The sequence below is a fragment of the Rutidosis leptorrhynchoides genome, chromosome 3 (genome assembly GCF_046630445.1).
Source record: "Rutidosis leptorrhynchoides isolate AG116_Rl617_1_P2 chromosome 3, CSIRO_AGI_Rlap_v1, whole genome shotgun sequence".
Lineage (NCBI taxonomy): Eukaryota > Viridiplantae > Streptophyta > Magnoliopsida > Asterales > Asteraceae > Rutidosis > Rutidosis leptorrhynchoides.
In genome coordinates this window covers 353,699,128-353,715,458 of record NC_092335.1, presented here as the reverse complement: position 1 = coordinate 353,715,458, position 16,331 = coordinate 353,699,128, and the positions used below count along the sequence as shown (strand labels likewise).

The following is a 16,331-nucleotide window of genomic DNA, read 5'->3' as shown; positions in this document are numbered from 1 at the left end:
ATGTCTTCAAGCATTTGTATCGTCCTTTCGCTCTGCCCATCAGTTTGTGGATGATAGGCAGTACTCATGTCTAGACGAGTTCCCAATGCATGCTGTAATGTCTGCCAGAATCTTGAAATAAATCTGTCATCCCTATCAGAGATAATAAAGATTGGTATTCCATGTCTGGAGATGACTTCCTTCAAATACAGTCGTGCTAACTTCTTCATCTTGTCATCTTCTCTTATTGGCAGGAAGTGTGCTGACTTGGTGAGACGATCAACTATTACCCAAATAGTATCATAACCACTTGCAGTCCTTGGCAATTTAGTAATGAAATCCATGGTAATGTTTTCCCATTTCCATTCCGGGATTTCAGGTTGTTGTAGTAGACCTGATGGTTTCTGATGTTCAGCTTTGACCTTAGAACACGTCAAACATTCTCCTACATATTTAGCAATATCGGCTTTCATACCTGGCCACCAAAAATGTTTCTTAAGATCCTTGTACATCTTCCCCGTTCCAGGATGTATTGAGTATCGGGATTTATGAGCTTCTCTAAGTACCATTTCTCTCATATCTCCAAATTTTGGTACCCAAATTCTTTCAGCCCTATACCGGGTTCCGTCTTCCCGAATATTAAGATGCTTCTCCGATCCTTTGGGTATTTCATCCTTTAAATTTCCCTCTTTTAAAACTCCTTGTTGCGCCTCCTTTATTTGAGTAGTAAGGTTAGTGTGAATCATTATATTCATAGATTTTACTCGAATGGGTTCTCTGTCCTTTCTGCTCAAGGGGTCGGCTACCACATTTGCCTTCCCCGGGTGGTAACGAATCTCAAAGTCATAATCATTCAACAATTCAATCCACCTACGCTGCCTCATATTCAGTTGTTTCTGATTAAATATGTGTTGAAGACTTTTGTGGTCGGTATATATAATACTTTTGACCCCATATAAGTAATGCCTCCAAGTCTTTAATGCAAAAACAACCGCGCCTAATTCCAAATCATGCGTCGTATAATTTTGCTCGTGAATCTTCAATTGTCTAGACGCATAAGCAATCACCTTCGTCCGTTGCATTAATACACAACCGAGACCTTGCTTTGATGCGTCACAATAAATCACAAAACCATCATTCCCTTCAGGCAATGACAATATAGGTGCCGTAGTTAGCTTTTTCTTCAATAATTGAAACGCCTTCTCTTGTTCATCCTTCCATTCAAATTTCTTCCCTTTATGCGTTAATGCAGTCAAGGGTTTTGCTATTTTGGAGAAATCTTGGATGAATCTTTTGTAGTAACCAGCCAATCCTAAAAATTGACGTATATGCTTCGGAGTTTTTGGGGTTTCCCACTTTTCAACGGTTTCGATCTTTGCCGGGTCCACCTGGATACCTTCTTTGTTCACTATGTGACCGAGGAATTGAACTTCTTCCAACCAAAATGCACACTTTGAAAACTTAGCGTACAGTTTTTCTTTCCTCAATACTTCTAGCACTTTTCTCAAATGTTCTTCGTGCTCTTGATCATTCTTTGAGTAAATAAGTATGTCATCGATGAAAACAATAACAAACTTGTCAAGATATGGCCCACACACTCGGTTCATAAGGTCCATGAACACAGCTGGTGCGTTAGTCAATCCAAACGGCATAACCATAAACTCGTAATGACCATAACGCGTCCTAAAAGCAGTTTTTGGAATATCATCCTCCTTTACTCGCATTTGATGATATCCAGAACGTAAATCGATCTTCGAATAAATCGACGAGCCTTGTAGTTGATCAAATAATTCGTCAATTCTCGGCAGTGGATAACGGTTTTTGATGGTAAGTTTGTTCAACTCTCTGTAGTCAATACACAACCTAAATGTACCATCCTTCTTCTTGACAAACAAAACAGGAGCTCCCCATGGTGATGTTCTTGGTCGAATGAAACCACGTTCTAATAGTTCTTGCAGTTGGCTTTGCAGTTCTTTCATCTTACTGGGTGCGAGTCTATAAGGAGCACGAGCTATTGGTGTAGCTCCTGGTACAAGATCTATTTGAAATTCAACAGATCAATGTGGAGGTAGTCCCGGTAATTCTTTCGGAAATACTTCGAGAAATTCTTTTGCGACGGGAACATCATTGATGCTCTTTTCTTCAGTTTGTACTTTCTCGACGTGTGCTAGAACAGCATAGCAACCTTTTCTTATTAGTTTTTGTGCCTTCAAATTACTAATAAGATGTAGCTTCATGTTGCCCTTTTCTCCGTACACCATTAAGGGTTCTCCTTCTTCTCGTACAATGCGAATTGCATTTTTATAACATACGATCTCTGCTTTCACATTCTTCAGCCAGTCCATGCCAACTATTACATCAAAACTCCCTAACTCTACTGGTATCAAATCAATCTTAAATATTTTGCTACCCAGTTTAATTTCTCGATTCCGGCATATATTATCTGCTGAAATTAATTTACCGTTTGCTAATTCGAGTAAAAATTTACTATCCAACGGCGTCAATGGATAACTTAATTTAGCACAAAAATCTCTACTCATATAGCTTCTATCCGCACCCGAATCAAATAAAACGTAAGCAGATTTATTGTCAATAAGAAACGTACCCGTAACAAGCTCCGGGTCTTCCTGTGCCTCTGCCACATTAATATTGAAAACTCTTCCGCGGCCTTGTCCATCCGTGTTCTCCTGGTTCGGGCAATTTCTAATAATGTGGCCCGATTTTCCACATTTATAACAAACTACATTGGCATAACTTGCTCCGACACTACTTGCTCCGCCATTACTCGTTCCGACACCATTTGTTCCTTTCGTTATGTTAACCCCTAGTCCGTAGACCTCACACTTCGCCGCGCTATGACCATTTCTTTTACACTTGTTGCAAAATTTGGTGCAGAACCCCGAGTGATACTTTTCACACCTTTGGCATAGCTGCTTCTGATTGTTGTTGTTGTTGCGGTTGTTATTGTTGTTGGGATGATTGTTGTAGTTGCTGTTGTTGTTGTTGTTGTTGTTGTTGTTGGGCCGTTTGTTGTAGTTGCGATTGATGTTGCGATTGTTGGGATAGTTGTTGCGATTATTGTTGTAATTGCTGGTGTTGTTGTATTGGTGATTCTTATCACCGTTTTCCTCCCACTTTCTTTTGACTTGCTTCACATTGGCCTCTTCAGCCGCCTGTTCTTTAATTCTTTCCTCAATCTGGTTCACTAGTTTGTGAGCCATTCTACATGCCTGTTGTATGGAGGCGGGCTCGTGTGAACTTATATCTTCTTGGATTCTTTCCGGTAATTCTTTCACAAACGCGTCGATCTTCTCTTCCTCATCTTCGAACGCTCCCGGACACAATAAGCACAATTCTGTGAATCGTCTTTCGTACGTGGTAATATTAAATCCTTGGGTTCGTAACCCTCTAAGTTCTGTCATGAGCTTATTGACCTCGGTTCTGGGACGGTACTTCTCGTTCATCAAGTGTTTGAATGCTGACCACGGTAGTGCGTACGCATCATCTTGTCCCACTTGCTCTAGATAGGTATTCCACCATGTTAACGCAGAACCTGTGAAGGTATGCGTAGCGTACTTCACTTTGTCCTCTTCAGTACACTTACTTATGGCAAACACCGATTCGACCTTCTCGGTCCACCGTTTCAATCCGATCGGTCCTTCGGTTCCATCAAATTCCAAAGGTTTGCAGGCAGGTAATTCTTTGTAGGTGCATCCTACACGATTTCCTGTACTGCTAGATCCAAGGTTTTTGTTGGTATGTAGCGCAGCCTGTACTGCGGCTATGTTTGAAGCTAGAAAAGTACGGAATTCCTCTTCATTCATATTCACGGTGTGTCGAGTAGTCGGTGCCATTTCCTTCAAAATAGTCAAATGGAACAAGTTAATCATACAGAATATTAAGAGTAGTTAATAGTATTTCGTAGCATAATATGAACTCATTTATAAAAGCTTTTTCTTCATATTAGCGTTTTATAATTTTAAATTCGGGTAGTACCTACCCGTTAAGTTCATACTTAGTAGCTAATATACAATTCAACTACTACAATTCTATATGAAAAATTGATTATAATAATATTTCGCGTTCAAACTTTTATACAATATTTTACAAACTTACAATACCGCTTATTTTACATAAAGCATGAAATATAGCACACAATAACTTTGATACAAGATAGTTGTGAAGATAATTCTAGCTAGTACACAAGTCGTTCAGCAAAGGTAATAAAGACACGTAATTCATACTTCCAGAAACAAGTCATGCATTCTGGTTTTACTAGGACTACTTCCCATCCTTGGTCTTGTGGAACATAACCGTTATGGCCGTTGATAAGACAGCGTGTTGTAACGTCGTCAAAGGGACGAGGGTTACGTAATGACCAACAGTCTCGTAATAACCTAAAAACCTCATTTCTTACCCCAATTACCGACTCCGTCACTTGTGGGAACATTTTGTTTAATAGTTGTAGCCCGATGTTCTTTTTCTCACTTTGGTGAGAAGCGAACATTACTAACCCGTAAGCATAGCATGCTTCTTTATGTTGCATGTTAGCCGCTTTTTCTAAATCATGAAGTCCTATATTCGGATACATTGAGTCAAAATAATTTCTTAACCCGTTGCGTAAAATAGCATTTGGGTTCCCCGCAATATATGCGACAAAGTAAACACATCGTAACTTATGGGTTTCCCAATGTGATATCCCCCATCTTTCAAACAAAAGTCTCTTATAAACCAAGACATTCTTGGAACGTTCTTCGAATGTCTTACAAACTGATTTCGCCGTAAATAGTTGTGCCGAAGAATTCTGACCGACTCTAGACAACATTTCATCAATCATGTCTCCGGGTAGGTCTCTTAAAATATTGGGTTGTCTATCCATTTTGTGTTTTTATACTGTAAAATAGACAAGAGTTAGATTCATAAAAAAAATACTTATTAATACAAGCAATTTTTACATATATCATAAAGCATAAGCACACTATATTACATATATTACACCACACGAATACAACTATCTTATTCCGACTCGCTCATTTCTTCTTCTTCGGTTTTGGTTCGTTTTGCCAAGTTTCTAGGGATATATGATGTTCCCCTAATACGAGCCGTCGTTTTCCACAACGGTTTAGAAAAACCTGGTGGTTTAGAGGTTCCCGGGTCATTGTTACAACTTAAGGACTTCGGGGGTTGACGATACATATAAAGTTCATCGGGGTTGAAATTAGATTTCTCTATTTTTATGCCCTTTCCCTTATTATTTTCTTTTGCTTTTTTAAATTCAGTTGGGGTAATTTCTATAACATCATCGGAATTCTCGTCGGAATCCGATTCATCGGAGAATTGATAATCCTCCCAATATTTTGCTTCCTTGGCGGAAACACCATTGACCATAATTAACCTTGGTCGGTTGGTTGAGGATTTTCTTTTACTTAACCGTTTTATTATTTCCCCCACCGGTTCTATTTCCTCCTCCGGTTCCTCCTCTTCCGGTTCTGATTCTTCTTCCGGTTCTGATTCTTCTTCCGGTTCTTCTTCGAGAACTTGTGAATCAGTCCAATATATATTCGACTCTTCGTTATTATTAGGTGAGTCAATGGGATTTGTGCTAGAGGTAGATATCTATCACACAATATCAAACATGTTAAGAGATTAATATATCACATAATATATACATGTTAATAATATATAGTTTCCAACAAAAATGTTAAGCAATCATTTTTAAAGAAAACACGGTCGAAGTCCAGACTCACTAATGCATCCTAACAAACTCGATAAGACACACTAATGCAAATTTCTGGTTCTCTAAGACCAACGCTCGGATACCAACTGAAATGTCCCGTTCTTATTGATTAAAAACGTTCCATATTAATTGATTTCGTTGCGAGGTTTTGACCTCTATATGAGACGTTTTTCAAAGACTGCATTCATTTTTAAACAAACCATAACCTTTATTTCATAAATAAAGGTTTAAAAAGCTTTACGTAGATTATCAAATAATAATAATCTAAAATATCCTGTTTACACACGACCATTACATAATGGTTTACAATACAAATATGTTACATCGAAATCAGTTTCTTGAATGCAGTTTTTACACAATATCATACAAACATGGACTCCAAATCTTGTCCTTATTTTAGTATGCAACAGCGGAAGCTCTTAGTATTCACCTGAGAATAAACATGCTTTAAACGTCAACAAAAATGTTGGTGAGTTATAGGTTTAACCTATATATATCAAATCGTAACAATAGACCACAAGATTTCATATTTCAATACACATCCCATACATAGAGATAAAAATCATTCATATGGTGAACACCTGGTAACCGACATTAACAAGATGCATATATAAGAATATCCTCATCATTCCGGGACACCCTTCGGATATGATATAAATTTCGAAGTATTAAAGCATCCGGTACTTTGGATGGGGTTTGTTAGGCCCAATAGATCTATCTTTAGGATTCGCGTCAATTAGGGTGTCTGTTCCCTAATTCTTAGATTACCAGACTTAATAAAAAGGGGCATATTCGATTTCGATAATTCAACCATAGTATGTAGTTTCACGTACTTGTGTCTATTTTGTAAATCATTTATAAAACCTGCATGTATTCTCATCCCAAAAATACTAGATTTTAAAAGTGGGACTTTAACTCACTTTCACAGATTTTTACTTCGTCGGGAAGTAAGACTTGGTCACTGGTTGATTCACGAACCTATAACAATATATAAATATATATCAAAGTATGTTCAAAATATATTTACAACACTTTTAATATATTTTGATGTTTTAAGTTTATTAAGTCAGCTGTCCTCGTTAGTAACCTACAACTAGTTGTCCACAGTTAGATGTACAGAAATAAATCGATAAATATTATCTTGAATCAATCCACGACCCAGTGTATACGTATCTTAGTATTGATCACAACTCAAACTATATATATTTTGGAATCAACCTCAACCCTGTATAGCTAACTCTAACATTCACATATAGAGTGTCTATGGTTGTTCCGAAATATATATAGATGTGTCGACATGATAGGTTGAAACATTGTATACGTGTCTATGGTATCTCAAGATTACATAATATACAATACAAGTTGATTAAGTTAAGGTAGGAATAGATTTGTTACCAATTTTCACGTAGCTAAAATGAGAAAAATTATCCAATCTTGTTTTACCCATAACTTCTTCATTTTAAATCCGTTTTGAGTGAATCAAATTGCTATGGTTTCATATTGAACTCTATTTTATGAATCAAAACAGAAAAAGTATAGGTTTATAGTCATAAAATAAGTTACATGTCGTTTTTGTAAAGGTAGTCATTTCAGTCGAAAGAACGACGTCTAGATGACCATTTTAGAAAACATACTTCCACTTTGAGTTTAACCATAATTTTTGGATATAGTTTCATGTTCATAATAAAAATCATTTTCCCAGAATAACAACTTTTAAATCAAAGTTTATCATAGTTTTTAATTAACTAACCCAAAACAGCCCGCGGTGTTACTACGACGGCGTAAATCCGGTTTTACGGTGTTTTTCGTGTTTCCAGGTTTTAAATCATTAAGTTAGCATATCATATAGATATAGAACATGTGTTTAGTTGATTTTAAAAGTCAAGTCAGAAGGATTAACTTTTATTTGCGAACAAGTTTAGAATTAACTAAACTATGTTCTAGTGATTACAAGTTTAAACCTTCGAATAAGATAGCTTTATATGTATGAATAGAATGATGTTATGAACATCATTACTACCTCAAGTTCCTTGGATAAACCTACTAGAAATGAGAAAAATAGATCTAGCTTCAAAGGATCCTTGGATGGCTTGAAAGTTCTTGAAGCAGAATCATGACACGAAAACAATTTCAAGTAAGATTTCCACTCGAAATAAGATTGTTATAGTTATAGAAATTGAATTAAAGTTTGAATATGATTATTACCTTGTATTAGAAAGATAACCTACTGTAAGTAACAAAGGTTTCTTGATCTTGGATGATTACTTGGAATGGATTTAGAAAACTTGGAAGTAAACTTGCAATCTTGGAAGTATTCTTGATTTTATGAAACTAGAACTTTTGGAATTTATGAAGAACACTTAGAACTTGAAGATAGAACTTGAGAGAGATCAATTAGATGAAGGAAATTGAAGAATGAAAGTGTTTGTAGGTGTTTTTGGTCGTTGGTGTATGGATTAGATATAAAGGATATGTAATTTTGTTTTCATGTAAATAAGTCATGAATGATTACTCATATTTTTGTAATTTTATGAGATATTTTATGCTAGTTGCCAAATGATGGTTCCCACATATGTTAGATGACTCACATGGGCTGCTAAGAGCTGATCATTGGAGTGTATATACCAATAGTACATACATCTAAAAGCTATGTATTGTACGAGTACGAATACGGGTGCATACGAGTAGAATTGTTGATGAAACTGAACGAGGATGTAATTGTAAGAATTTTTGTTAAGTAGAAGTATTTTGATAAGTGTCTTGAAGTCTTTCAAAAGTGTATGAATACATATTAAAACACTACATGTATATACATTTTAACTGAGTCGTTAAGTCATCGTTCGTCGTTACATGTAAATGTTGTTTTGAAACCTTTAGGTTAACGATCTTGTTGAATGTTGTTAACCCAAAGTTTATAACATCAAATGCGATTTTAAATTATTATATTATCATGATATTATGATATATTAATATATCTTAATATGATATATACATTTAAATGTCGTTACAACGATAATCGTTACATATATGTCTCGTTTCGAAATCATTAAGTTAGTAGTCTTATTTTTACATATGTATTTCATTGTTAATACACTTAATAATATATTTACTTATCATTTAACATAATTAACCAAGTGTATCAATATCTTAATATGATTCATATGTACCTAGTAAGACGTTGTTATAACGATAATCGTTATATATATCGTTTTCGAGTTTCTTAAATTAATAGTCTCATTTTTATGTATATAACTCATTGTTAAAATACCTAATGAGATACATACTTATAATAAAATCATGTTAACTATATATATAACCATATATATGTCATCGTATAGTTTTTACAAGTTTTAACGTTCGTGAATCACTGGTCAACTTGGGTGGTCAAGTGTCTATATGAAACCTATTTCAATTAATCAAGTCTTAACAAGTTTGATTGCTTAACATGTTGAAAACACTTAATCATGTAAATAACAATTTCATTTAATATATATATAAACATGGAAAAGTTCGGGTCACTACACCATTAAATCACTTCACTCTGATGGAGGAAGTGAGTATGAGTCAAGAGTTTTTGGACCACCTGTAGAATTGTGGAATTGTCTTACAATTCACTCCACCTTACACACCACCTCTCAATTTTGAGTCTGAATGGAGGAATCGAACTTTACTTGATATGGTTCAATCTATGATGAGTCTGACTACTCTACCATCGTCTTTTTAGGGTTATGCATTAGAGTCTGCTGTAGGCATACTCAATATGGTTCCAATCAAGAAGGTATAAAAGACACCATATGATCTATGACATGGGAAGAGTCCCAATTTGTCTTATTTGAAAGTCTGGGGTTGTGAAGTGTATGTGAAGCATGACACTTCAAACAAATTAAAACCCTGAAGTATTAAATTTCACTTTGTGCTGAAAACAACGTGTTTTCTACTCGGTCTGCTGTGTTATTTTAAAGAGATCTTCTCTTATAAGAATTTAGTGGGAGTAAAGTAGATCTTAAAGAAATTCAAGAACCACAAAGTAACATACCTTCTATAAGCACTAGTAATCCACACGTTGAATCTGAGCGCATTGTTGGTGAGTCAGAACGTGTTGCACCTGAACTTCATAGGTCTGGTAGAAGTCCTCATCGGCATAAGAGGTTTGATTATCTGATTAATTCAGATGAACCTCATCTAAGGGATTATGATGAACCCCCTAGCTACCGTGAGGTCATATCAGATTTAATTTGTCAAATGAAGAGATTCTATGAATGTAAGGATGCAGTCCATGAAAGATAATTAAGTATGTGACTTGATTGATCTTCCACCCAATTGTAATACAATGGGTTGTAAATGAGTCTTCAAAGAGAAGACTGGCATAGACGGTCATGTAAAACACTTTTAAAACTCGATTGGTGGCAAAAGGTTATGATGAAACTTTTTCACTGATCCCGAGCTTTATAATTTAGGATACTTTTTGCCGTAGCCACTTTTCATAATTATGAAGTATGGTAAATGGATATCAAAACCGCTTTCCTAAATGGCGACCTAAGCGAGGACGTATATATGGTTCAATTGAAAGGGTTTGTATATCCTAAACATCCTAATAAAGTATGCAAGCTTCTAAAATCCATCTATGGATTAAAGCAAGCATTGAGGAGCTGAAATCTTAGGTTTGATGAGAAAATCAAAGAGTTTGATTTTTCTCAAAACCAAGATGAGCTATGTGTTTACAATAAATCTAGTGGGAGCGAAGTAGTCTTCTTGATCTTGTATGTTGATGACATACTGCTTATTGGAAATAACATTCAACTTGCAAGATGTCAAGTCTTGGCTTAAAAATATTTTTCCATAAAGGATCTTGGAGAAGCTACTTATATACTTGGAATCATGATCTATAGAAATATATTCAATTGGCTTATTGGTTTGAATTAATGTACATATCTTGTCTTGAAGAGATTTAGCATGAATTACTCCAACCTTGGAGCATTGCATGTGCAAAAAGGCATATCCTTGAGCAAGTCTCAAAGTCTTATCACACATGATGAGATAAGACGAATGAAATGTATCCTATATGCTTCTGCTACAGGATCTATTATGTATGCCATGTTATGTACTAAAATGATGTCTCGTTATTTTTTAGTCTGACGAGTCGTTATTAACATAATCTAGGTTAAGAACATTGGATTGTTATTAAGAATATTCTTAAGTATTTGCAGAGTACTAAAGATATATTTTTGGTTTACGGTAGTTTGGAAGAAGAGTTGGAATACTGGTTTCCGAACTGATTGAGATGATTCTCGATCCCACTCAGGCTATGTCTTTGTCATGATGGATAAGATAGTTGATTGGAAGAGCTCAAAGCAGAGCACTGTTGCACAATTTACAACAAAATCAAAATACGATGCTGCCTGAGAAGCTGCTCAGGAAGCTGTCAGGATAAGGAAGTTTGTTTAGGAACTCAGAGTAGTACCTAATATTTAATCTTCTATAACAGGTGTACTGTGATAGTTCGAGTGTTATATACTTTCGAAAGAATCACATGTACATAAAAGTATCTGACACATTCTTCGAAAGTTTGACTACATTCGTGAAGTCGCGAGGAATGAAATAAGTATTCTTAAGGTTCATACAGATGATATCGTAACTGATTTGTTCACGAAGCCCTTGATGCACAACAAGCATGATGATCATGCTACTAATATTGGACTTCGTTAAGCTACTAATCTTTTTCAATTGTAATTTAGTATTTGGATATTTTTTGGAACACTAAGCAGTTTTATCTTAATGAATTGAGATACTCGGTATGCTCGTTTTCATTTATATCACTGTGTTCTATATTAGCATGTTTAATCCATGATTAATTGTTGATTATTCTAAATCTCCATAATCGGTCATGTTATGGGAGTAACATGAATTAAGATTATTATGAAATTTTGTTTTATTCACTGATGGTGAATAGTTAACTAGTTGAGGCTAAAATTCATATGTATTCATTGATGATGAATATTGGAATGACCCAATCATGAGATATCACTACATGGATCGTCGTCAATGGCGAATCTCATAATGGTTATGTCTTTATGTCCTTAGACCTGTGATGTATATGTTGGTTCTGATTGTATGACATATTATACTTTGATATGGTTAAACGCTATCATGAACAAGGTAGTTATAAAGGTCATCATTGGGTATGATGTGAAGTAGATGACGAACACATATAATCAAAATGGGATTTATTCCTCTATGTGAGAGCATGATACCACTGGGCCCCTCGATGAAAATGAATGGATATGTACACGGCCGTGTCCAACCTATATTGATTGTTGATCAATATTAACTTGGTGATCGCATTCAGTCTTTCAAGATCGAGAAACAGAATTAGTTGACAAATGAGAATGACTAGATCCATGTCTCATGTCAACTCGGTATCGGTAATAAAGGGACAATAGACACTCAATCATTAAATTATTTTTAATAATAATGATAGTTCGTTTAACTAAAATAAACACTTGTATATTTTCGGGGGCATTGACGTGTTGCTAGACGCCAATATATGTCTGTATAGTTTTCTAGATGTTATGGCATGCACAAGTGGGAGTTTGTTGGTTTATGTGCACGTCATAACACAAATCTATAGTACCGCTTATATACAGGCCTATGGGGTCACACACTTTAGCATTTAGACACCAATTAATTATATATTGTTGATATATAATTATAACCTATAGTTCGAAAAAAATATAATTTAATTAAATATAAAAGTCTCAATGGACCGTTGGATTACAAATTATTAGATGGCCTTATTTTAGTTAGGGCTAAAATTAAATATTACAATCGGGCCTCTTTTATTTTAGTGGTACACGGCATATTAAAAGGATCAACATATAAAGCTTTGATTTTTACTTTTTTTTTCCGACAACACACAATAATAAAAAAAAGGGTTACATTGTTTTGCTGCGCCACCGAAAACAAAAGGAATATAGAATTAGTTGTGATTTAATTCATTTGTTTTCTTTATTTAAAACAGAAAAATAAAACTAACTATGGGTTGTTCTTTGATCTAAATCTCCGATGAAGACAAATTAACAAGGGTGGTTGTTATAAAAACCTAGAAGAAAAATATATAAACAATAAAGGGTTGTTTGTGTTGAACGGTACCGAGACAGAAAGAAAGAACATGTATTTTGTTCATTCAAGTTTATTATATTAATTAATCAAAAGGTGTTTGATTAATTTCTATTTTGGGTTATACGGACTAGCATCTGATTGGTGTTGCTCGACGTGATGTGTGGATCAACCATAGAGATATTCATACACTTTGAATATATGTTTCATCTTAGACGTGGACAACTATTCGCGAAGGTATATCTAAACTCCACTTTATGTATTATTTTTTTGACAATTATTATTGGTGTAATTGGATCTTGTTGGGAACTGTTAACCGTGTGAAAGTTTATAATAAAATAAATGATGTTTATTTTAATGTTACAAAAATGTTTATTTTCATGTTCCACTGCGTTTATAAATTTAAAAGTACACACGATTTTCCATCAACTAAAGTAACGTGTCACATATTCTCGCTTTTATATTACTATCAACAGTCTGGTTGAATACCGCACATGCTCGATGTTTATCTTCTGCTTGTAACCATAACAAATCATGAATTCTCGGTAGGAGAGTAGGTAAGTAAAGTGACCATTATTGTTTGAAGTTGAAAGAAAATGAGTTGTGTAAAGTGGCCATTATTGTTTCATTCATACTATTTCAACAAAAGCAAACTACATATTTATAATAGAAACATGGGTACGGACGGTTCTTACTGCATGCTTTTAATAAACTACCACTATCTACTAATTAGCTACATGACATAAAATGAAAATAAAGATAGTTAACATGCTAGTATGCATGCATGTACACGTTGACTAATAAAAACAATGATCATGAGATATCACTAGCTCCATAATTCACGTGCACTTTAATTTTACTCTAAGTTGATTCAACTGCTACTAAGCTTTATAACTACTATCCATACACTACCCTTGTTCGTATCACGTTACTACTACGCTTTATCGTAAGAGTTCTGCAAATTCCGTCGATATAAATCATCTTCCAGTCAAAAATTATTTATTTTCATGATATATTGACTTAGTCAAAATAACAATATAAATAAGGGTAAAATCGTATTTTCATTGATGAAAGCTGGTACTATAGGGGAGGTATACGTAGCTTTGCTTAACACACTTGTTTTCCACATAGGCCATTCATATATATTAAATTATTAATTATTTAATATATATAATTGCTTAACACTGTTTTTTCCGCATAGATCCATTCATATATATTAAATTACTTAATATATATAATTTAATGAATGAATACAATGGTCGTAATTAATTGAAGGTCTGATCGTCTATATAAGGGAATGAGTTTATAGTAGTGTAAGCATATCCATATCCATAGATAGCTTAATTTGGCTAGCTGATCAATATCTCACTTTGCTTATATCTACTTTTTTTTTCTACTTAATTAAAAAAAAAAAAAACAAAATAAATCTCCCTTTGGTTCCTAGCTTTCCTTCCCGAGCCATGACGATGACGACATTGCTCCTCCCAAGGTTTTTTATACTGGAATCCGGGGGGAGATATTTAAGGGTAACAGAAGCAAGTCAGCCATCCTTGGGGTTGCTAAAATTTGATGAAGAACAAATTTGGAGTCCACGTGTAAAGTTTGCGGTGGAGAGAGCTGAAACAACAAGCGTGGATGATGTTGGGCAACAGCTGGTGCACATAAGATCTTGTTACAACAATAAGTATTGGGAGGCCTTACCAGACAAAACTACAGGTCTAATTAGTGCATCTGGAAAGAAGCCAGAGGAAGACCGATCAAAAGTCTCATGCACCTTGTTCGAGATTGAACCTGTCCAGGGAAACACAGGAGCTCTCCGTTTAAGATTCGTTCAGAACGGGAGGAAGTATGCAGGCCGCTTATTGCCCGACAGTACTTCCAATGTGGCCATCCATGATGGCGTTACATTATCCGCCATGAGCAGCACGTTATCTGAATTCAATGTAATTAATGCGGAAACGCTGGTAATACTTCCCAAGGAAGTCTCATTCACATCTGAAGACCTAGATGGATATTATCTCGTCTCCCGTACCCTTGATACATGGTGGCCATATCAGAGGTTCGAGTCTGGCATGGATGTCGGAGATCCACTGGTGGCCAAAGAGCTCTCCCCCTTATCTAATGGAAACTATCGTGTATATGACTTGCACTTTGCCAAGTTCTGGATACGTACCGATACTGACTGGGTAAGGGCTGACGCCAAACCAGAAGATAGCTCTAATAAGGACACCTTTTTTGAAGTTGTGAAAGTAAGTGACACTATCGTCAGTCTTCGCAATTTGGGAAACAACAAATTCTGTGGTGCAATCACCAAAGAGGGAAAAGACAACTGCCTAATCGCCGATTATCCTAACATCTCAAGACAGGTAAGGCTGATGATTCAAGAGCGTGTGCTGCACAGAGAGATCTCAGATATCAAATACCGGCTCACAGACTCAAGGATTTATGAGGAGGAGATCCAAGAAGTTTCCAATGCTTTTGCAAACAACGAAAGTGAGACCAATGAGTCCACAATCACCCTCAAGTATTCGGTATCTGAGTCAAAGACCACTCATTGGACTAACAGTATATCAATCTCGTTAGGTGTTAGCGTTGAATTCAAAGTATCAGTAATTCCACTTATTGAGAGTGGGACGGTAAAAACGGAGACTAATTTTAGCGAAACCTATGAGTGGGGAGTTTCAGAGACAAGGGAGACTACCAGAGAGGCGACCTATACTGTCGTGGTGCCACCATTAACTTCAGTGAAAGTGACCCTCATGGCCACAAAGGCTGCTTGCGATGTTCCTTTCTCCTACACTCAAACCGATCTTCTTACCACCGGTGAAACGGTTATCACAATCAAGGACGACGGCGTTTACACCGGCATCAACAGTTACAACTTTCATTTTCAATCCACCAAGGTAACTAAGGATGCTCAAGGAAGATTTTTATTTTAAGATCTAGTCCTAGCTAGCTAGTCTAGCTGATCAGGATATGATCATGTCATCAATCTATCTATTTATGTAAGTGTGCTCCTATATTCTAGATAGCCGCTGTTTCAACAGACATATAGTCACTCTATTGTACCATATTGTGTTTTCAATAAGTTGATCGATCGGCTACTCTTTCTGTACAATAATATATTCTGAATAAAAAGTGAACTCTTGGTTTGCTCACTCATCATGTTTAATTCATTCATATGCAAAAGCTTATACACCCGTCAAAAAACAGAAACTATATTAAACTATATATATATATATATATATATATATATATATATATATATATATATATATATATATATATATATATATATATATATATATATATATATATATATATAGTGGTATGATCAAGAGGGAAGTAACCAATCGGAGAGAAGCAAAAACTTTTTTTTTCTTTTTTTGAAAAAACCTTGTTCACGAACATTATAGATGGGATGAAAATATGAACATTTAGTAGAGACACTTTGTGATAAATGTTTTTATTTTGGCGGGAAAAAGCTCGAAGAAGTAAT

At 35.3% G+C, this 16,331-nt stretch overlaps 1 protein-coding gene across 1 annotated transcript; it reads left to right on the top strand.

Moving 5' to 3' along the window:
• The first annotated feature begins 14,298 nt into the window (after positions 1–14,298).
• LOC139901212 (uncharacterized) lies at positions 14,299–15,771 on the top strand. The gene has a single exon (XM_071883941.1). It carries the CDS (start codon positions 14,299–14,301, stop codon positions 15,769–15,771), a length of 1,473 nt encoding a protein of 490 aa, XP_071740042.1.
• Positions 15,772–16,331: the final 560 nt, after the last annotated feature.